This window comes from Danio rerio, chromosome 5 (genome assembly GCF_049306965.1).
Source record: "Danio rerio strain Tuebingen ecotype United States chromosome 5, GRCz12tu, whole genome shotgun sequence".
Lineage (NCBI taxonomy): Eukaryota > Metazoa > Chordata > Actinopteri > Cypriniformes > Danionidae > Danio > Danio rerio.
The window spans coordinates 44,367,330-44,390,754 of NC_133180.1; the positions used below are offsets into that span (position 1 = coordinate 44,367,330).

At 35.3% G+C, this 23,425-nt stretch overlaps 1 protein-coding gene across 4 annotated transcripts in view; it reads left to right on the top strand.

The window, feature by feature from the left end:
- The first annotated feature begins 305 nt into the window (after nucleotides 1–305).
- Nucleotides 306–23,425, top strand: part of si:dkey-40c11.2 — an 83,286-nt gene continuing 60,166 nt past the window's right edge. For all 4 annotated transcript variants that reach the window (XR_012406294.1, XR_012406295.1, XM_005165436.6 and 1 more), the window contains exon 1: nucleotides 306–624. Coding sequence is in view for 2 of the 4 variants with exons in the window: in XM_005165436.6 (XP_005165493.1) it covers nucleotides 539–624 (86 nt within the window). In the remaining 2 variants the exon portion in view is untranslated. The remainder of the gene's footprint in view (nucleotides 625–23,425) is intronic.

Below are 23,425 nucleotides of genomic sequence, written 5' to 3' on the forward strand. Positions count from 1 at the left end.
GTAGTCCAGAATAAAACATGCACAGTCATCTGGTCGTCTAATGACCTAACCTAAAAAGAATGCCCATAAACCCATTGCAAATGAGTCCTCGTATTTAAACAGTCTAGAATATAAAACTGGATTACACTGCTATCTCATAGTTGCTATAATATAACTACATAATACGCTATGAATTTATCGTTAGCATCAACCAAGATAAAGTGAAATTGTGCAACAGCTCGGTGTTTTTCGCCCGGAGAGCAGCAGGAGGAGGAGGAGGAGGAGCTTTTGGAGGTTTCTTTTCATGAAGTTTTTCCAGCAGCAGCAGGACTGACTGATGCACATCGGCGGTGTTCTCCTTCTCCTCCACCTTCAACAGCTCTGCACATATACCCAAGTGGTGCTCGCGAGCACCCTCTCCATATACCAGCTCCTCATCGCTTGATAAACTCACCCTGAATGCAACTTCGGAAAAGGGAACTGCATATTCACTAAGGCCACAGAGCGTGTTTTGACGTGCACTGGTCTCGTGGAGTACAAGAAACACTCCAGCATCAGGATGAGAGCGATTAACTTGGACACGTACAGCCTGTCTCTGCTGACCGCTAAAGAAGACATCCTTAACCCGCGAGCATCCACCAACTGGTAAGTTACAGTAAACATTATTTTTAGTTCGCTCGCAAATCTTATCGGGCTGCAGTATTATACTGCTTTTTCAGCGTTAAAGGTACATGCAACATTTTTAGTGTTCACTTAGGAAACTAATCTGATCTTTCTAGGTAGGCTACTTTTGAGACAACCGAAGACATGTTTTCTGATGCTTTAAACTGATAATGCGCAGTTGCTTTTAAAGGTTGTCAAAATTCGTTATGTTTACGCTTTGAATATACAGACGTTTTTCACTTTGTAAAGAAAGCTGAAACTTGCACGACTGAAAAATCCTGCTGTAGGCTATTCTTGAAGCACATTAGAGAACTTTTTGAGAAAAACAAAATATACGTGCAACCGCCCAACCAATGCTCATTGCTCAAATAACCTGAATGAGTTTTTAATTTGTATTTGTATTATTTTTTAATCAAATCTGAACTGTAGTTTAGAGACAAGTACAGCCTACTGTTTTTGTTCCACTGGAAGTGATTGATGTGATATTTCTCATAGTAATTTTTGGTTAGTGTTTATCTGCATGCAAATGAGTTGCTGAATCTTATAAATAGGCTACTGTATATTTTTTAGAGTGAAAACACGATAAATGGCAACTGTGAAGACCAATTCATGCACAATAACTTAATTAGTTGTATGCATGTATTTACATGTTTGTCATTTTATAGCGCCACCTTTTGCCCAAAAAGGATGAAACTTCTAAAATCCCTGAAGTACTTAAAAGTAAAGTTCACCCAGAGATGAAAAATTTGCATATTAGCTTCGTATATATAGTCAGAATTTTTAGCCCCTCTTTGAATTTTTGTTTCTTTTTTAAATATTTCCCAAATAATGTTTAACAGAGCAAGGCAATTTTTAAAGTATGTCTTATAATATTTTTTTCTTCTGGAGAAAGTCTTATTTGTTTTATTTCGGCTAGAATAAAATCTAACTTTTTAAAAGCCATTTTAAGGTCAAAATTTTGAACCCCTTTGAGCTATATATTTTTTCGATAGTCTGCAGAACAAACCATCGCTATACAATAACTTGCCTAATTACCCTAACCTGCCTAGTAGTTAACCTAACCTAATTAACCTAGTTAAGCCATTAGATAAAAATATCTAGTCAAATATTATTTAATGTCATCATGGCAAAGATAAAATAAATCAGTGATTAGAGAAAATTATTAAAAATATTATGTTTAGAAACTGGGGAAAAATAAACAGGGGGACTAATATTTCTAATAATTCTGGTTTCAACTATATATATATATATATATATATATATATATATATATATATATATATATATATATATATATATATATATGAATTAATTTATTTTATTGTTTTGTTCTGGTGCATGACAAAATAATACAAACACATATTACAAATGTTCACTAGTAGGCTTACTAAATGTAAAGCCAGGATGTACAGGATGTATACAGTGGTGACTATGGACAGAACAATATTATAAAAAAAAAAAACCTGGTGAGTAATTTTAAATTGTGTAAAAAGACATTGTCACATAAGACTAAAAGCCTTTGCATACTGGGATACATACAGGGACCTCTGCTTTGTCCTCCTCATTATGTCATTTGCAAAGTAAACGTTCATACGAAGCTGTTTTAGTCATTATATTGACCTATTCTTTTATCTGGAATTTTGGGAGTTTTCCGGTGTTTTAAGATATTATATATAATTCTTACAAATCTTATAAATTCTTCTTCAGTCATTTCAGTTTATCGGTTTATCATTTTATAGAGTGAACATCTAGTTAATATTAGCTCATTTATTTACTAACATTTACAAACAATGAGCAATTCTTGAACCAACTTTATTTATTGTTATTCAACATTTACTAAGGCATTACTTAATGCAAAGTTAACATCAGCTAGCAATGAACAACTGTATTTTCTTTAACTAATGTGAACAAAGATAAATAAATAATACAATAAATGTATTGTGGACAGCAAGGTGCTTCAGTGGCTTGGCACTGTTGCCTCACAGCAGGAAGGTCGCTGGTACGAGTCTCGACTTGGCCAGTTGGCATTTCTGTGTGGAGTTTGCATGTTCTCCCTGTGTTCGTGTTGGTTTCCTCCAGGTGCTCTGGTTTCCCCCACAGTCCAAAGACATGCGCTACAGATGAATTGAATAAACTAAATTGGCTGTAGTGTATGAGTGTGAATGAGAGTGTGTATAGATCCCAGTACTGGGTTGCGGCTGGAAGGATATCCACTGTGTAAAACATATGCAGAATAAGTTGGCGGTTCATTCTGCTGTGGCGACCACAGATTAAGCCAGGACTAAACCAAATGTATCGTTCATTGTTTTTTTGCACTGACCAATCCATAATTGTAAAGTATTATATATTCTTTGCTGTGTGGCTCCACCAATAGTGCTCTAAATTGCAGTCTTCTATAAATTATTGGGTTATTCTGTATATATTCAGTTTTTATTAGGGTTCCAGCAGTTCATTTTTAGAATCCTAATAAAAAAATCCTCTGGATTAGTGTTCTAGAAAATGGAACCATTTATTGGCCTATAAAATGATTCACAGCTTTTTCTTGGTTCCTCATTCGATGAGCATGCACGTGCGTGTGCTCATTTAGAATTGAATAATGTAAGAAGACCAACCGGCCCCTTTCATTTGTGACTTTCTACCATGATGTCATGACGTTAAATTCTGCCTCTGCTTCAGGCCTCTGCGGAGGGTAGTAGTTAGCGGGGTGGTTTGCACTTAAGTGGACACCCACATGATTAGAGACACCTTTTTCTGTAACTGAATACATCTGCGCTCATTCATTTTGAGAAGTAGTTAATAGCCTGTTCCCACTTGCCACTCACACGACTGCATGATGTCATCTTAGCTGGCTTGTAATGAACTGAAAACATTGCAGAGATGACAGTCAATTGTTTTATTATAATCTGCATGTGTCGGCTTGGATATACATCTGCATTACGCCCGATCTGACAGTCCAAAAGTGACGCAGTGTCTTTCCTCTGTGATCCAGATCCAGTGTCAGGTCTTGGCAGCTCACGTTTGTTATATCAGCAGCGTCATTGTCTCTTGTATTTCAGCAGGCTCAGGCTAATTCCAGCAAACGCCCCATCAGAGGCTGCCTTACTGATCCAGGCAGCACCCATTCTATTTTTCCACATGCTTAATCACTGTGGAAACATGCTCAGAAACAATCACTGACGCTTTAGGCTTTACAAGCATATCAGGCCCATTCATGCAGTGCCTGATGCTGACAGCTTAAACAGTGATGGTGACACTTTTGTAACTTTGTATTTTTCTTGTCTTCTACACTGTCATGTCAGCTTTATGTCAAGTCACTTGCTGCAAGTAAAATGGCCCATAAGCTGAAACAAGCCCTGTAAATTTTTATCAAAAGGGGAAACCAACACTTCTCCATGACAGCTATCTCCTATCTATGTACATTTGTGGTCTGAGCAGTTGATGTCATTGATTAGTTGAGCTGATCAGATGCACTTTAAACACCCAAGAATTAGAAACAACTTACGCAATTAAGAGCTTTTACATTTTATTATTCATAAAACCTGAATTATTTAAATAGAAAAATACTCACCTATTTCTCAATAAGTTTTTGATCAGCCATCAACATATGTGTTTCCATGACCCAGAGTTAATCCTCAATTTTTGTATTGCATGAGAAATGTGAATGTGTGTGTGTATCATTCTGTAATGCATTTAGTTGTTGTTTAAAGCCATTTCAGTCATCACACTGTAGTCATCTTCTCATCAGCAACATGCATCTAAACAGTCTCTGGGTCATTGCGTGTAAAGATTTTGGACATCCTATTACACAGTTTTATTGCACCCAGACGGTTTGCTGCATTTGTAAAGCACCCATGTCTGTAGGTCAGGGCTATTCAATTAGTTTGTCATGGGGGAAAGTTCATGTAAAGTATCCCAAACGAAGGGCCGGAGAGATATGTCTTGATATATGAGTGATGACACAACTGCATATAAGAGCCCATATGCTGTATTTTTGCTCCTTAAGACACCCACGATGGCTTTTTCTACATTAAAAATGTTAATATATTGTATTTTGAAACTACATAAAAGTCACTGCATTGTACAATAGACTTTATTTTTTTTACAAACATTCAACCGTTGTATTTCAGAGCACAACAAAAGCAGTGCATTAGGCATCTTCTACATTCAGACACATTCATATGTTATGCTTTGAACTGTATAACAATTATGGATGCAACAATGATAGATTTTGGTTGTACGATTATATAATCTGAAGAGGGGAGGCAGTGGTGCAGTAGGTAGTGCTGTCGCCTCACAGCAAGAAGGTCGCTGGGTCGCTGGTTCGAACCTTGACTCAGTTGGTGTTTCTGTGTGTAGTTTGCATGTTTTCCCTGCCTTCGCGTGGGTTTCCTCTGGGTGCCCTGGTTTCCCCCACAGTCCAAAGACATGCGGTACAGGTGAATTGGGTAGGCTAAATTGTCTGTAGTGTATGAATGTGTGTGGATGTTTCCCAGAGATGGGTTGCGGCTGGAAGGGCATCCAATGTGTAAAAACTTGCTGGATAAGCTGGTGGTTCATTCTGCTGTGGCGACCCTTTAATCATGGTTTCATGGTTATCACGTCTAATGTAAATTTCAGCTTTATATTAGGTAAGTTGTTTAGAATAACTGTTGTTGCCATCTGCATACATAATCATTTTAATAATAACTCGTCTAACATATCTTTTGTTTACATTGCACTGTAAACAAAACTCTCACCGTGAGATGTTTTCTACTGCATGCGCCTGGAAAGCTGCAAACGCTTGTGTGCGCATATTGTTATATATTCTTACATTAGAAGTAACAAACTTGCAAGTGGAAAAGACGTGATATGGGAATGGCCGCTGCTGTAGTTAATGCGGTGTGCATGCGTATTAGCCACAGTGTACTTTGTGAACTTTACAGTAGCGCACAGTTGGCAACTTGGCATAACTTTATTAAACTGCAGCAGTTTGTTTCAGTTGTGGCTTAAAGAAGCCTTTACGATTAATTAACTGTGACGTATTAAAGCGCAGTTAATAGTGAAATCGGCTAATTGTTGCATCCCTATTAACGATATCAGTGCACTGTACAAAAGTCATTTTCTACAAACATTTTCAAATGTTTTTCGGCTGCCCGTGCCACTCGCTTATGGTGACACGCTCTGTGCAGCCTTCAACTGCAGCTCATGCTGTATTGAACAGACGCACTTCACTTCATTACTATAGTGACCGTTTTTCGACTGAACTAAATTTATTTTTGATATCTTGGTCACACTGTTTGGAGGGCCGGAACAAATTGTCTCCGGGGCGGGTTCGGCCAGCATGCCGCCAATTGAATAGCCTGAATAGGTAGTTCTGTATAATACAATTTACTTTCTATGTGCAATTTGATTGGACAGAAATCACAGGACTGAATTTTCTAATCCCATAGAGAGGAAAAATAGTAGTGACTGCTAGAATGTAGTGACTGCTTTTTTAAAGGAAAGAAGTGGAGTGAAAGTACAAACACTGCACTAAAATTTACTCAAGGGAAAGTAAAAGCACACATTTTTAAACTTACTTAGTAAATTTTATTTCCTGAGAAAAACTACTCAATTACAGTCATTTGAGTATCTGTAATTTGTTACTTCACCCCACTGGTTACTAGGTTACCAATACTACAGTCAACCACTCTAACAATATGATGATAATAGTTTATTTATCTCTTTGACATGTACAATCTCACTGTTGTGATTGGAATGTTCAGAGCGTCCCGCAATCAGCTGCTTAATTCAAATCTGCTTTTCCCATGATGCCTTATATTAATATTTTAGGTTTTAAACTATTAAATACACATAAATACTACCAAAACAAAACATTTATGGTTTGTAAAATACACGCTGATCTCTATGCTATCTTACACATAATCTGACAATTTGCCAGATCTTCACATAGATACTCACTGTTTTGGTTACTAGAACATATTCTCTGTGCTGTCTGCCTGTTAAAATGTCACTAACTATAATGTGTTTCGGGAGAAGCTGATGAATTTATATGTTGTAAATGCTGAAGCTCTAATCTCTCTACTGCAGTGCAAACTAATGTGACGTCAACCATCACATCACAGCTTATAGTTTAAACAATAAAATAATACATGTTCTTACACATAAACACATAATAGTTTTTCCAATTCTGATGTTAACAATTTTGCATTGATGCAAAAAAACAATAATTTGAAAAAAAATTATTAAAGTGGTTTATTTGATTGATGATAGGGTTATTTAGGTAGATAAAAAACACACTTTCTTTTTGAATGAGACATGTTAAAATATTTTGTATCATGCGTATATGATTGTGAAGGAAATTATTGGTTTATCTGAAAAGAACTTGAGAAAAGTACTTCAAAATTTTTTTTTTCACAATAGAGAAAGTGAGATCTGGTATTTTGTCACCCATATAATTTCATTATATTGTAACAACATCATAATTTTCTACAATAGATTTTTTCTGTGATTAACAATAGAAAAAGAGGCTTAGAACAATGTGATGATTAGAATATATATATATATATATATATATATATATATATATATATATATATATATATATATATATATATATATATATATATATATATATATATATTTATTTATTTATTTTATTATTATTATTTTTAAATTATTTAATAATTTATTTATTTAATCATTTATTTATTGTTTTATTTATTTATTGTTTTATTTATTTATTGTTTTATTTATTTATTTATTTATTTATTTATTTATTTATTTATTTATTTATGTTTGAGCCCTGGCTTGGTCAGTTGGCGTTTTTGTGTGGAGTTTGCTTGTTCCAAAGACAAAGACATGTGCTATAGGTGAATTAAATAAGCTAAATTGGCCCTAGTGTATGTGTGTGAATGCAGGAGTGTGTGGGTGTTTCCCAGTGTTCGGTTGCTGCTGTAAGGGCATCCGCTGCATAAAACATGTGCTCGATCAGTTGCCGATTCATTCCACTGTGGCAACCCCTGATTAATAAAGGGACTAATTCAAAAAGAAAATGAATGAATGACTTTTACCCCTCAAAAACATTTCTTAGCATTCAGGACGGGTATTACCTCTTTGTCAAACCATGACTGATTCGTCATGCTTGATCCATCTATCAGTTATTCACATGTTCTTCAAAAGTTAATGATGGTCAATGGTCCTTTATTTCCTCATAGCATTAAGCAGCTGCAGTGTTTGCTGTTCATGGGTGTGTAAAGATCACACACATTAGTCCTGTTCAGCCAGTGTAGTCAAAACTAACACAGTATCAATTGCTGCTTGATTCTTTGAAACATCCTTATTGTTATTGTCATAATTTGTTTAGTGCTTGTATAGGGAGATAAAAAAAAATGTGATTATCTGGCTTTGTACAAACTAAGGACACATTTAAGATTGTATTGTTTTGGTTGTAGGCCATAACATACTCTATTGTTCTGTCAAAAGCAGCGATTTATTGTATTGTGTGTGAATTTGTCATGCTAAGCCTTAGGCAGGCAAGGACAACTCCTGAGGGATGTGACTGGACTGGATTTGATAGGAAACTGTGAAGGCGTGGCAGAATTCCTTCCAATGAACTTTGTAGGAGGCTTTGCTGAAAAGCCACATTTGTGACATTTGAAGATCGAAGGTGGCTTCACCCCCCTTGTAGACAAAGAGGGATTCAGAGGCTGCCCTTTACCATTTTTTCAGAGTAACACACACACACACACACACGTGCACACGCACGCTAATCTTTCCATGGTGATAAAGTTAAACCATACACATCTGCATGTAATGAAGGAACAGAGCTCGGGTTCAGTGTATCTCAGGTGTTTACATCTCCATGCTGTTGGATCACAGGTTTATGCATAATTTAAGGGCCTCAAGGTGCAATGTTCTCAAGTTACCACTAATAAAACATCTGCTAAGCCTGAGTTATTACCACAGGAGCACTGTTCATCGTTAATACATAATTGTGTCCTTAAATGACCTCTGGTGATAGTTAGAAACAGATAAAACAGACAAAATAGTATAAAAAGGCATCTACAGTCTATAACAGCATCTATTAAAGCTTTGACAAATATGATCACAGCAAACAGTTTCTCAATCCGTGTTTGTAACCAGAGAGCCATTGTCATATACAGGTGAAGTCAGAATTATTTGCCCCCCTCAATAATTAGCCCCCTTTTTATTTTTTCCCCAATTTCTCTTTAATGGAGTGAAGATTTTTTTCAACACATTTCTTATCATAATAGTTTTAATAACTCATTTCTAGTAACTGATTTATTTTATCTTTGCCACGATAATAGTAAATAATATTTTACTAGAAAACTTTTAAGACACTTCTATACAGCTTAAAGTGACATTTAAAGGCTTAATTATTTTGATTAACAAGGCATAATAGGGTAATTAGACAAGTTATTCTATAACCATGGTTTGTTCAGAAAAAAATATCTATAAAGGGGCTAATAATCTTGACCTTAAAATAGTTTTAAAAAAAATTCAAAACTGTTTTTATTCTAGCCAAAATAAAACAAATAAGACTTTCTGCAGAAGAAAAAATATTATCGGACATACTCTGAAAATGTTCTTGCTCTGTTAAACATCATTTGGGAAATATTAAGAAAAGAAAAATTCTAAAGGGGGTTTAATAATTCTTACTTCAACTGTATGTTTCTATACATGTACACTGTAAAACCCAACAGTCCACTTTATCAAATTAAATAAGTGTAGTTAGCTTAAAATTGACTAAAAGTTAATTGTACTCATTTGAAAATAGTTTTTAACTCAGTGTTGAAGGTAATGAGTAATACCTCATTACTTCAGCTTAAATGAAGCAAGTTCACTGTAATCATGATGACAGAGCTTTAATTTTTTGGCCAACTATCCCTTTAATGACCAGTGCATGACCAGTGTTATTACTTTTCTAGAACTTTTCCGGTTCTCTGAGCACTTAAAATGTTTATAGTACGGTGAAAGAAGGAGATTAAACATTGATGTTGAAGTGGTTGGGAGAGTGTGCCTAAATTGTTCAACAATAATGCATTACAAGTATGATTTTAGATTTAGAATTAACAGATATGTTTGACAGCTTATAAAGAGATAAAGTACAAAACAGGTGTCTCTGGACTATTAATTAATTTAATCTATTAAGTAATTTGCACTAATATGCACCCTTAAAGCATAAATAGGGTCCAAACATGTACTTTTAAAATGGTAAATCCCTTTGCAACTTGGTACCTGTTTAAGAAAATAGAAAATAGTTTATTCTTCAAAAAGAAAAAGCATTCATCATTCTGAAGTAAATTTACAGACCGATAAATATTTTCAGTCAGGTGATCAAGCGTGTGATCTTAACCATCATTGAATACAACATGAAGATCAATGTGGCTTGTTTGTCTAAGTACTTTTATAGCATCACTTTAGAGGGGTTATTTAGTTTTATGGTGGTTGTGTTTACCACAGTAATGTTTTATAATGGCAGATTAGTAATTAAACCATTGAACGGTAAATGAAGAGACATTTTAGTGTTGACTTTAAAAGTAAGAGCTTCATTGATTTGCTTCAAAATACCCATGGGGTTTTCCCAAGAATGTTGATAATACAAAATAGTAAGCTGATCTTGAAAGCCCCAGGTTGTTGGATGTGTTAATGTTCTTCATGTCAATTGTCAGTATTTATGCCGGGGTGCTGATATGTTTTGTAAATTTTCTCTAATCCTTAAAGTATCACCTTGAACGTACCAATTATTGTTTTCACCACACTACTGTAATGCAAAGACGCTGAATGAGCTTCTTTGCAAATGGTCTGACTGAACATTTGCACACAAACATGTATGAAACCTGTACATGTCTTATTATTTTTGTATTATGATGTGTCTGTTAATGCCCAAATACCTGCTGTGCACCTTCTCCAACTGTTACTCTTAATCTAAAACCTTAAGCCATCACCTTGTGTGTTTACATCTAATTTTATGTATCTGGATTTCACATTTGGAAATTTCACACTGATCATATCATGTAGAGCTGGGTGATATGAAAAAGTGTATCCTGATGATATATAACAGTCTAAGGGCTCTATTTTAATGATCTAGGCACAAAGTCTGAAGTGCAGGGCGCAAAAGAATTAAGGGGTTATTTGAATCCACTTTTGCTATATTAAGGACGGAAAAATATGCTCTGCGCCGTGGCTCATGGTCTAACAGGGTTGAGCTTATTCTCTTAATGACTTATGGTAGTGTTTTGAGAATAAATCAGTCTCATCTCCCATTCCCTTAAGGAGTCAGTTGCGTTGCGCCATAGCGCATTTGCTCTTTATTTGGCAGTAAGTGTAAAAACTGAAAGCTTCACTAGTGAGAAAACAGTTAAACAGTCCATCTGCAGCGTGAGATTGAGTGAATGAGCCTCCTCCAATTGACCTTTACTTTCACTTTCACTTTCTCTCTTTCGTGGATAGGGAAACACACATTCACAGACATTCATTAGCCTACATAATTTATTTAGTTTGTTAAGCACAAAGATTTCTTTCAAAACTATTTGTAAATTCAATTGTAATTTACAGCAAACAAATAAATGAACAAAAATAACGAAGTGTGGTCAAACAAATATCCAAATACATATGCTATGCCTCATGTGGTCCAAAACCTGACAGGTGGACAAATCTAAGCTTGTTTTTAATAAAACAAAGGGCTTTGGTTTTTTCATTTGAACTTTTTTATGGATGGCTTTCCCGCTGTTACCAATTAGTCCAATTAGCTTGCCATGTATGTCGGTGGAGTTGAGACGCAGAGAGGAGTTGACCACAATGATGGGGTGTTGTGAAGAATGGTTCCAGAAAGCAGGTTAGATAGAACCAGTAAATAACAGGGTGAGAATGTGGTAAAAATGTGGTAAAAATCAGGCAAGGGCTTTTTTTCTGTATTGCTTTTTAAAACTTTATTGGTTGGGTTTAGGGAAGGAAGAGGCTTGATCAGTTGATCTTTTAGTCAGTCAGGCAGTCAACAACAGCTTCTGGTGGATTTACACGAGAACAGCAGGTGCGAATGGCACTCGCGAGAGAAATTTTAGATCTAAAAAAAATGTACACAGCGGCCTCTGGTGGATTTGTAAAAACAAAAACTGCAAAAAAGCGTAGCTCCTGGGATATATTTGGCACTCACAATAGAGGTTTTCAGAATGAGCCTGGGTTGTACATGTAATATTGCGTTCATATAAATTATAAAAAGTATTACTGCAAACATGTGTTTTGTGACGCCACAAAAAAAACGACAGAGAATTTTATGAAACTACATTTTTTTTTTTTGTTCATACAATATCAACCATCATATGTCACAGACCAAATATCATGGATCATTAACATGTGTTGTTTCTAGAGAAATGGCCTGTTCTCCTCCAGCTCTTCCACTGTTGAACTCTTTGGGGAAATGTTAATGGAGGTCCTCTAAGCTGAAGGCCGGGTCAAAAGCCTCAAACAATGCTGTTTGTTGTATGTTGGGTTGTAGTCCTACACAGATGGCCTGTGGTCGTTGGCGGAGCTGTGAAGCATTAACTTGTCTAGTAAAATTAACATTTGTTGCATTTGGATATCTGGATACTCTTAGAAGTCTCCAGATATCTGCTACTCTTCCAATATGTTGAAATGGCTTCCAGTTGAGATTTTTTTGGTACTTTCCTAAACCTTTAAGATCAATAATAGATTCTTGTGCAAGCCTTTCCGTGCTCAGCTTTCAGGTTGCGTGCTTGCCAAAAGTTCTGGCAAATGAACAGGGCACATATGCCTCTTTTCATTTTGCTTTCATGTAGTTTTGGCTAATCTTGTCTAGTTGAAAGATTTTTCCATTTCATTTGCTACATCATGTTAAATGCATTTTCTTTAAGCATAGAGACGACCCTCTGAGTTTTCCTGAGAGCACTACATCATTTTAAACATTTATCATGCTCTCAAATTTCATCTCAGTCTTAAAAGAGTTTTTTTTTTTTAATATAAACTGCAAACTTCTAAAACTTTACAGTTTTAATTCAGTAAGAGCTCCAGAAGTCTGAAACAACAATACTAATAATCAGCATTAGCGCTGCACAATACATCGTTTCAGTATTAATATCGCAATGTGTGCGTTCGCAATAGCCACATCACAAGATATGCAATGTTGAGTTCGAGTTAGGGTTGGGTCGATAGACGATGCCATCTTCCATTGCTGATGGTGGATAGACATCATGATGCTGAGCCAGCATCACAACCCTCTGCCCCACCCCCGTCGCAGCAACCCGCTCGCAAAAAATACACACTCAGTCCCCGTTTACATTTTAGACCAAAAATGATCCACATCCACAGTGACGTTTCATCTAACATTTCTGAACAGTTTTCTGTTCACACTATACTGCTGAAAACGCACATCACACACACACACACTCAAAAACACACACGCATACAGTCATGCGCTGCATCATACGTGCATGTCAGCTTTGTCTGGCGACTCTTCGGTCTTTTGAATCTATCAGGTAACGTGTCACAGCATCAGTACACTACTTCAATCTTTTGTTTTCACGCTTATACTTAGTAATTTTAGCAAAAACCTCAGATACTGTTGGTTGTGCACCTTTTTTACCAACCAATTTTGCCAACTCCATTATAACTACATAGATCACTCTGCCTATTCATGCCAGGGTGCTAGTGAAAAAGTGATTGACAGGTGGCAATTTGTGTGTACCTTATCTTTATTTATTTATGATTTGGTTATGGGTGAAACAAAGACCATGCGGGTCAGGTTGTTGAAACGGTAGGCTATAATTAATTAATTCTTTATAAATTCATTAATTATTCATAAGCCGCCTACGACGACGATGCCATCGTCCATCGTAATGTTTCACATTAGACATCGTAAGATGCCAAATTGTTCAACATCACCCAACCCTAGTTTGAGTTTCACTATATTTACCCATAATAGAGTAAAAGTTAATCATCTGCATGTGATGTGAGCATTTGAATCATTTTGATAATACAGCAAGAAGTTATTAAAGATGAATATTATTGAAATATTTATATGATGTGGACTTTGCTGTGTTGTTCTACATTTGATTATTCGATTTCTGCACCCAAACACTGTTAAAACTTTCCCCAGAAAATCATAAAGCACTGTTTATTTCACTTTAATATTTGCTCCATTGTGTTTTTGTTTGTTTATCATATGTATATAATAAAGTATATAAAGCAAGTTTTATATTTTTTTTATAATTTTTTCCTCAACAAACAATCCCAATCAATCTACAAAAATTACTTTCCAAATAGAGCTTTTTAAGTCATCTGGTGAATTTGTATTTATTCGCAATTCTATATATATAGAATTATTAGTATATATATAATATATAGAATTATTAGTCCCCCTTTGATTTTTTTTTTATATAAATATTTCCCAAATTATGTTTAATAGAGCAATACATTTTTTTCACAGTTTTTTTTCTTCTGGAGAAAGTCTTATTTGATTTATTTCGGCTAAAATAAAAGCAGTTTTTAAGTTTTTAAAAAGTCATTTTAAGGTCAAAATTATTAGCCTCTTTAAGATATATATTAAGCTATATATATTTTTTGATAGTCTACAGAACAAGCCATCGATTTACAATAACTTGCCTAATTACCCTAACCTGCCAAGTTAACCTAATTACCCTAGTTAAGCCTTTAAATGTCACTTTAAGGTGTAAAGAAGTGTCTTGAAAAACATCTAGTAAAGTATTATTTACTGTCATCATGGCAAAGATAAAATAAATCAGTTATTAGAAATGAGTTATTAAAACTATTATGTTTAGAAATGTGTTGGAAAATCTTTCTCTCCGTTAAACAAAAATTGTGGAAAAAATAAACAAGGGGGCTAATTAAACTAATTAAACTTTCAGTGTCATATTATCCTTTAGAAATCATTCTCATATGCTCATTTACTGCTCAAATGTGAAGAATACTTGCAGTGCTTGAAGTGCACCATATCTGATTTGGGGATTGACACTAAAATGCCATTACTTTGAGATTCAAAACAAAAATATCATGGATCAACTGTGATTTGTTACACGCCTAATTTATATTTAAACAAAAAGGTTATACTGTTCAACACGTGTTTAAACTATAGCCTTTTTTACAGACTTTTTTAATGAACATATTGGTATTTTTTTGCCAAATATTTGAAAAACTGGTTTTAAATTACAAACTTGTTATACCTTCTTTAATAATGCTGCTTTTAGTTTCAGTCCCAAACTAAGCACACATCTCGACAAGGTGGGGAATAACATGGTGCAGGCTGAGGTGCGTTTACAAGGAGGTCTTTATCACACCCCTAATAACTCACAGTAGTCGTGTACCTATAAAGAGGTCTTGTTGTTTGCAGCTCAAACTAGCATGTGTGCTTTTTCTTCATACTCAACCTATTGTAATTGGACCTCATGCGGCTCGCAGGTTTTCTCTCCACCACTTAAAAGCTCTGACTTTGACTACTAGCACAACACAGATGTAGAGCCTTGAGAGAGTTTGCAACAAAGAATTAGCCAGTACAAGTTTTGACACATTTGAGCTTTTTTATGTGACTTTAGTGTATCAAATTATAACGATTCATCTCATTTTAATGTTATTTGCATTGGCAAAATCAACACCTTCTATTTTTTTTACTTATTTTTTTTGGGTGTTGATAGTTCTTCATATGCTGGTGGCATAATATGAAGTGAAAATAGGAAAATAGGTTTGTGGTGATTTGGGTTTACAGTACACACAACACAAGATTGGCTCTGCCTGAGGCCTTTAATCACCTCAGATTGGAAACTTGCACAGGGCAGATCAAATCAACAAACAGCCTGCATACCTAAAGACTCCCACAGAGTAATGAGAACGACTCTAACACAACCATAGATCCAGAGCAAACTGATGTTATCTCATCCGTCACCTCACATAACCTGAAAAAGCATGAGGTTTTGCCTTCTAAATCTTTTATTTAAGATTATACTAAGACGAAATACTATAGACAGGACTTAATCTGTTAGCAGTACGAGATTGTCAGTGGTTGTTTTGGAGCTCGGTCACAGGTGACTGGGTATCCTAGAACTGGCATCTCTCCATTGCATGGATTAGATTGTATGGTAGGTGCAGTTTCAATAAAACTGTTTTTTTGATTCAGGCATTTGTTTTGGCATGTGTCTAATAGCTCAAGTCATGGGATATTTTATTGAATGCTATTCCTAACATGGAATTAGTTAAAAAAAAACAAAAAAAAGTCTGCCTCCCATGAGCATCTCGCTGATCTGTCTTCTCCCTCCCAAGTTTCGGCACTAGTGTGATACAGTTTGTTCATTTATCTGAGGAAGAGGACAAGCCGGTGAGATGCTCAGGGTACGCAGATTTTTTTTTCAGTTTAGTTACCTATTCTTTTCTTGCAGTTCTCTCTCTCCCTGTGATGTGTCCCTGCAAGTTTTTATGCTGTCTCTCCTGTACCATTATTGCAAAGACTATAGACTATTTTAAGGCATGTATACAAAAAAACAACCAAACAATGGTCCCATTGTATTTCCTGTTTTACATTTTTATTTTTTATATACTTTGAGAATCTAAAAAGAGTCATATATTGGTAATACTGTTATGATAGCTGTTTTATCATTGAGTTATGATTGAATCACCTCTTGTTACAGTTATGAAATAGTTTGATAACAATGACCACAGACATGACCACATCGAAATGGTATATAGGCCGCACTTACACTGCAGACCTTGATGGCCAATTTCGATTTTGTGACTGTAGCTGATTTGTTTGATGACCCTCTTACATCATCTTTTAAAAGTGACTTGTATCTGATTGTCTGCATTTACACAGCACACAATGACAAGATGTAATGAACAGTAAAAAAAAAAGAGCTGGCGCTGACTCACAGCTGATAATAAAAGAGCGCCCTTTTGTCCATTCATGTATTTAATCTGTTCACAGGGTTTCACTTTTTAAATTATTTTTGACAAGTATTTTACTATCGTTTATGACAGAAAAGTTCTCATTTGGCCATCTTTTTTTAAGCCAGTAGGCATCTTAATGTAATGTCCATGGCGTGATTTATGCACTTTATGTATGCAAAAGTATTATATATTGTTTATTTGGCGGATGTTGCGGTCTCTCTCACTCTCATTCTCTTTCTTGCTTGCTAACATGCTTGAATACTTGTGCTATATGACAATATAAATGCTTTTTTTGTTCTAGTATATGAAATATAAGTTTGAGACTGAAAATAAAATGAAAGTGTCAGACTTGATGTCATTCACTACAGTTTTTAATGATGTGCGACTCGCATTGGCATGTGAAAATCCAATCTACCTGCTTACACTGCAGACACGAGAACACAGATCTGATTCATAGTGGTTAAATTTCCATATATGAACAAGGCCTGAATCTGATTTGAGTAAATCGAAATCCATGTGATTTTTTCCTGCTTACACGCACATGTGCTGAATCCGATCTGTGCCACATAGGAGTAAAAGATCGGAATTGGGTCACTTGAACTATGCAGTGTAAATGCAGCCAACGGTGTTAGTCATTTGCCAATTGACAATACTTACTAGCCACCATTCTCCCGATCCAGTCTTTCTTCTTGACAGGTGTTCAACCAAACCCTCCTTTTGACAGTCTGAAATGCAACTTTTCCCTTATCTATTTGGGAAGAAGTGCATTATGATGTGAAAGCTGTCATTATTGTTTTTTGTAAGTTGTTTATTCCAAGATATGATTCAGCATTTGCAACCTTTCTTTAATTCGTTCTTTTTAGGGTGTAGTTTTTTTTGTCCGTGAAATGAGTAAATAATGAATCATAAAAACATTGGAAAAGTAATGGTGGGAAAGGTGTGAGACATCTTAGAGAGGAGGAAAAAAGATTAGTATTAATAATTACACATACTTCATCTCAAAATGAACATTTACTCACATTTACTAACTGTGAGGTGGTTCCAAGCTTTTGTAATTTTTTTTCTTGTTCTATTGAGCAAAAAAGAAGCTAATTTGAAGGATGTTGGAAACTGATAGCCATTGACATCCACAGTATAAGAAAAATGATGTTAACACTTTATTTTGATGGTCCATTTGAGTATTAGTAGACTGTCTGCATAATATCGGTTGATACTGCTCCTTCAACAGACATTTAACTGACTATAAGAATCTGTGCAAATAGGGCATGGGACGATAACATTTTCAAGGTATACCATGGTTTGGAAAAGTCAAGGTTTTGAAATCGCCAAAATTTTCTGTAAAACCGTTCCTAAAGTATGTGTAAGATTTTTTATTTACTTTTTTTTAGGACAACGTTATCTCCATCCAAAGATGCCATTTTATTTTGTAAAGAAATCTGTGTTTTTGAAACTAATAAAAACAGCAGAAGTCAATGATTAATTTGAATTATTTAGCCTGAGATGTTTACTGCAAAATATTTTAAATCTTAAAAAAATTAAATATATTGCTTTCAAAGAGGAAATAAATTGTTGTTTTTTTACACAGACTTTTAAAAAAGAATATATTTCAAAGCAGTAATCAATGCAATACTGTGATACCGTGAAACTGTGATATTTGTATCCAAGATTATCATACTGTCACAATCTTATACTGGCCTAGTGCAAGTACATGTCAACTTACACTAACCCTAAACCTAACCCCAACCCCAACCCCAACCCCAACCCCAACCTAAAAGTCTACTTTTAATCGAATGAGAATTAGTTGTAATTTAACTTAAATTTAACAAACAGTCCAAAAAAAAATAAAGTGTGACCAAAATGATATTCTGTAAAATACATCTAAACATCTATGCTGTATTTTTGCTAAATAACTGCATTATTGACATCTAATGGTAGGGTTTGCATTTGTGGAATGTTAGTAATCAGATAGGTTATTGCCTATTTGCTAATGATTACTTACCTCTTCATGCGTCAATAGGCTAAAGTAGGTCACTAAGCTAAAGGTTCACCAGACGAGGATCGCAGTGCCACATCTTTAATATTTAAAATCCTACAGCTCAAGAGGATGTTCAGAATCCTGACACTGACATAGCCTTCGAATAAATGGATTATACTTGGCCCAAATAGTTGTAAATTTGCACATACATTTACATTATGTGGTTCACATTCTGGAGCCTGATTCTGTTCTCTGTTGATTATTGGCCAGGCAAACTGAAACTGTTGCTTTTGCATGTTTCCACAGACCTGGGAACTGAACAGTGATGTAATGCTGCTATGTGTTTATCCCACTGTAACCATTCCAAAATCAGTGTCCTAATGTTTCTGAGGGCAGTTCTGTCCTTCTTTATTGCTGTTCACAATACTAAGAATGATCCTGAGTGAAATATCAAAAGTGAAAATATCAAAACTGCTCTCAGTTTTTGCTGACATTGACACCTTGATTGCAAATTGATCCAAGAATAAAAGAAAAAAAGCCTAAAAAATAAACAAAAAGTGGTGTAATAAAGTCAGAATGGTGTAATAAAGTCAGACCAAACTCATTCACACCACCATTTTTGAAGTGTTTCCTCAGATTTAACTGTTTTGTCTGCACATCTGGGTCCTCATGTACGAAGACTTGCGTTGAATTCATGCTAAAACATTCATACATCTGAATTTTTCATTTGCATCGAATAGAAATGTTTCTGACTCACGTATGCAAATTCTCCTTCAGATATTACCTTTATAGCCATGAGCGTGCAGTCGATCACTCCGATTACATTGGGAAAACTGGCAATTGTTGCAAATTGCACTTCAATGTTTGGCTTTTCAACTGCATGGTATGGAAACCTTATATACCTGCTAGACATATGGATGATCCCGTCCCATACAGCTGCCATTGCACGGCTCAAAGATACTTTGTAGTGTGCAATTTAACACAATTGCCTCTAGGAGTCGCCAATGGACATAAAACAAACACACATAAGAAATGCACGTACGCCGGACATAAAGTTGGCGTGGACCAACGCACATTCTCACTTTCATTTCATCGTTAGTAAATAAAACGTCAGCATGAAATCTGGCGTACGCAAAGTTTTTGTGCGTACGCAGCGTTGAGGCCCCTGGTGTGTAATGCCATCAAATTGTCCTAGCCAGCATGATGCAACCATAGCTTATCTTGTACAGTGAACCATATAAAGTTGTTTATCCATAAATTAAAAAGCAAGATGAAGAGGAGTGTTTGTGCATTCTGACCGTGTAGGGGATAGCAGACAGTGTGTACATGAGCAAGGGTCTGTGTTCCAATAGCTGTGTGGGACAGACGCCACAGGAAATGCCAGAGTTTCCCAGAGGATTGTTGTGTTGTAGAAGCCAGTAGCTAAACTCACCCTGTCCGGTTAGTGACTTATCAGGAAAGTGTTGAAGAAAGCTACACAGTGTTGATAAATTCTGAGTTTACTTTGGCTTTACATTTTCATAACATTGAAAACTCCATCTTGCTGAACATGTTTACAAGTTTTCGGTCTTTAAATACTGGAGGAGTAACTGGACTACCATTCAAATCCCCTTTAAATAAAGAAACTCTACAGAGTAACAATGTATAATAGAATTTTTTTTTTTAAATGACATGAATTACATTCGCTACATGAGAATTAATTCTGCTGAAAGTAATACTGATTTCTTTATTGAAGCAGTATAGAAAATGGCACTTACAGCACCATAGCAGGACTCCAATTGGCAAGGAAAGGAACACATTTTGCAATCTTTTTTCCTGTCAGCACGATACATTTTTTTAAGGATGTTGCACTGGTGTCACACATTTTTCTGAACTGATAGACATTGTTGATTTGGAGGATTTCATTAGTTTAGATAGTTTTTCCTTTCCTGCTGCTGAGAAAGTCTAAATTTATCCATTAACAATCTACAGTGCTCTAATTCGGACAACGCTGTAAGAGACAGCAAGGTGCTTATTGATATCATCAATCTTGCATTTAAAGAATTTAATAAAGTCATTACTTCTATGTTGAGAAAAGCTTGCTGATGCTTTATTTAGATTGGCCACAGATTAGTTTAAAAGACAGTGTTATGCATATGTATGAGTACTAAATGTGTCTATTTTTTTATTTACATAAATGTCACAAACCGTAATATATGCTACCTTTCACTATGATAGTGAGGTTCTACAGATCTATAAGGCATCTGTAAATGCATAACATGAGACTATTTTTATAGATGGTTCACTTTCCTGCTCACTTTCCTGCTATTCTGAACTCAAGCTACTGTCAAATATGCATTTCTAAAAGTCAAAAACGCATTATTACTTGTACATATGCAGCACTACCAAATCTAGTGTTGTTGCTACCTTAACTATCGGCTTTTATTAACTGTATGGTATGGGTACGTCTCACTTTTGTAGACTTTAACACTGCATTTCGTACCTACCCAGCAGACACACAATATCATAAGACATTAATATTTGGTTAGATTTAACCTAACAAGGGCAATGTACAGCCAAGGATAGTGTTATTTTGGCGCCCAATAACGACAATGAAATAACATTGATATTTGGTTGATTTTAGGCTGTGTCAGAAAGTAACCAACATCTTAAATCAACATCATATTGACGTCAAATACTGAGATTTATTTGTCAGGTATGGCAACCAAAATCCAACGCCTGAAAATCGTAACGTCCACACAGCGTCAAGTTGAAACATTATTAGACATAGTTTTTAGGTTGCGTTGCAAAGTAACCAAAATGCATCATCTGTCCTATGTTGGACATTGACGTCGGCCTAATTTTTCATCAAATTGGAACGTCTTGTGGCGTTGGGGAACTACGTCAATCTGACGTCATGTTGATGTCCTGTGCCTGCTGGGTAGAATCTGGTACTTCTTTTAGAACCATCTCTTTTTTAGGTCCAAGTGAACCATACCATTACCAAACACTCCTAAGCCATGATTGGTAGAATTGAGAGAATCATTACTACCAGTGTTATTGGATTGTATGACCTGGAATGAAACCAATAATGTCATGGCAGTAAAAGCAGCACAACTATGTGATAATCCTACCCACTTTAAGCAGTACTAAATAGCAGTGAAATTGCAAACTGAACTGAGCAAAAATGAACTGAAGAGAGCCGAGCTGTGCAAAACTGTATCATACCATGCAGGAGAAAAGTGGCTTTAATACCACCAGAGCCAGTGCTCTCAAGTGGAGTACATGGCCATGAGTTTGAATCTCATGACCTTTTAAACTTTATACTTTCAATGCAATGTGTTTATTTATATTAAAGTTTCTGCAAAAATGTGAATGTAGGGATGTCCATGTTTTGGAAAAGCTGGTGGCCCAAAGCCCAAAGTCAGAGGGTTCGGAATGGGAGGACATAAATCGTTCTGGTGTAATTTAAATAATGAAACATTTTATGTAATTATATAATTATAGTATGCTCCCCAAGCTCAGATTCAGCAGTCATTACAAAAAATAATTATAGCCATCAAATTATGAAAATTGGATTGTGCTCTCAGCTGTTCCACAGTAAATAACAACTGCTTGTAAAGTTGTAGAGTTTGGAGGTCAGCAGTAAATGTCCTTAAAGGGTAATAGCAGCATTGTTGATGGAGAACGGGGAGTCAGTTCCTGTGATTCTGATAAGAGCTGTAGTAACCTTTTTGGCCGTGATGCCTTGCTGAAAAGATCTGTCATCTCAATTGGACTTCCTTCACTGATGAAGGTTGTGTTTGTATAGAAATAATAGAAGCTTTTTAAGAGAAGAATAGCAGGCAATTGATGCTGTCTGTCTTAAGCAACCTGGCTTTTTTCAGCAGATAGCTGTTTATGTGTCAAAAAAACCTATAAGGTTACAAATGAAAGACTACAGTTGCCATTTGTAGAGTGGGGTTACATAGGTGGGTTCATGTTACATAGTAGTTACTTGAGTAAATGAAGCTTTAATCAGTGCTGAAACACCAGACATATTGTTCCTGTTTTTGTGTTTGTTCAGGTTTTATCATAGAAGCACTGAACACACCTATTGACTAAGAAGTGTGATTATTCTACACAACCATTTTTTTGTTAGTCACAATTTTGTCATTATATTTAATTGCAAAAGAATTACAATTTCCTTGGCTAAAAGCTTGACCGCAACAATTCCTCTATTAGATTGTTGCACTTCACAGGTTCTTGAATTACTTGCCAAGTTTACTATGTAGACAGTTTTGCAAAGCCCAACAGCAAGCATACTTACATCAACAACTAAACTAAATTAAATGTGCCTCCTGATTTGTATTTTTTACCAGTAGAACAAGTTAGTATGCTAGCTTGGATGATTTTAATATTTATTCATTTAGGTTGACTTTTAGTAAAAAAAACAAAACAAAACAAAAAAGTGTTGAGCTTATCATGTTCTTTTAGTGTTTTCTAATGTCTAAATATTTTCCTCAAAATTTAATACGTTTATTTTTTGATAAATAATTTCATTATGGATTGCAGTTTCTTAAATAGTTAAATAATATTTTAGTACTCAAAAACCTGCACACTTGTAGTAAATCAAATATGTTTAATATGCAAACAAATTATTATATTTAGTATTTAAAAATTATGTTTCTTTTATGGTTTCTTCAGGTAAGCCATACTTTTGTTTTGATGTCACCACTGGCTTGATTGGTTTGGGAATTCACATAGATGGATTTGCTGCACATAGATGGATTTGCTGTTAAGTGTTTGGACTTTTAGCAGTGAAATTTAAATTCAACTAAACTGAACTTCACCTGAAAACCGTACTGACAGTTTCAATTTACTAGAACTATTTACTGCATATTAAGCTGCTTTGACATAATCTACATTGTAAAATTG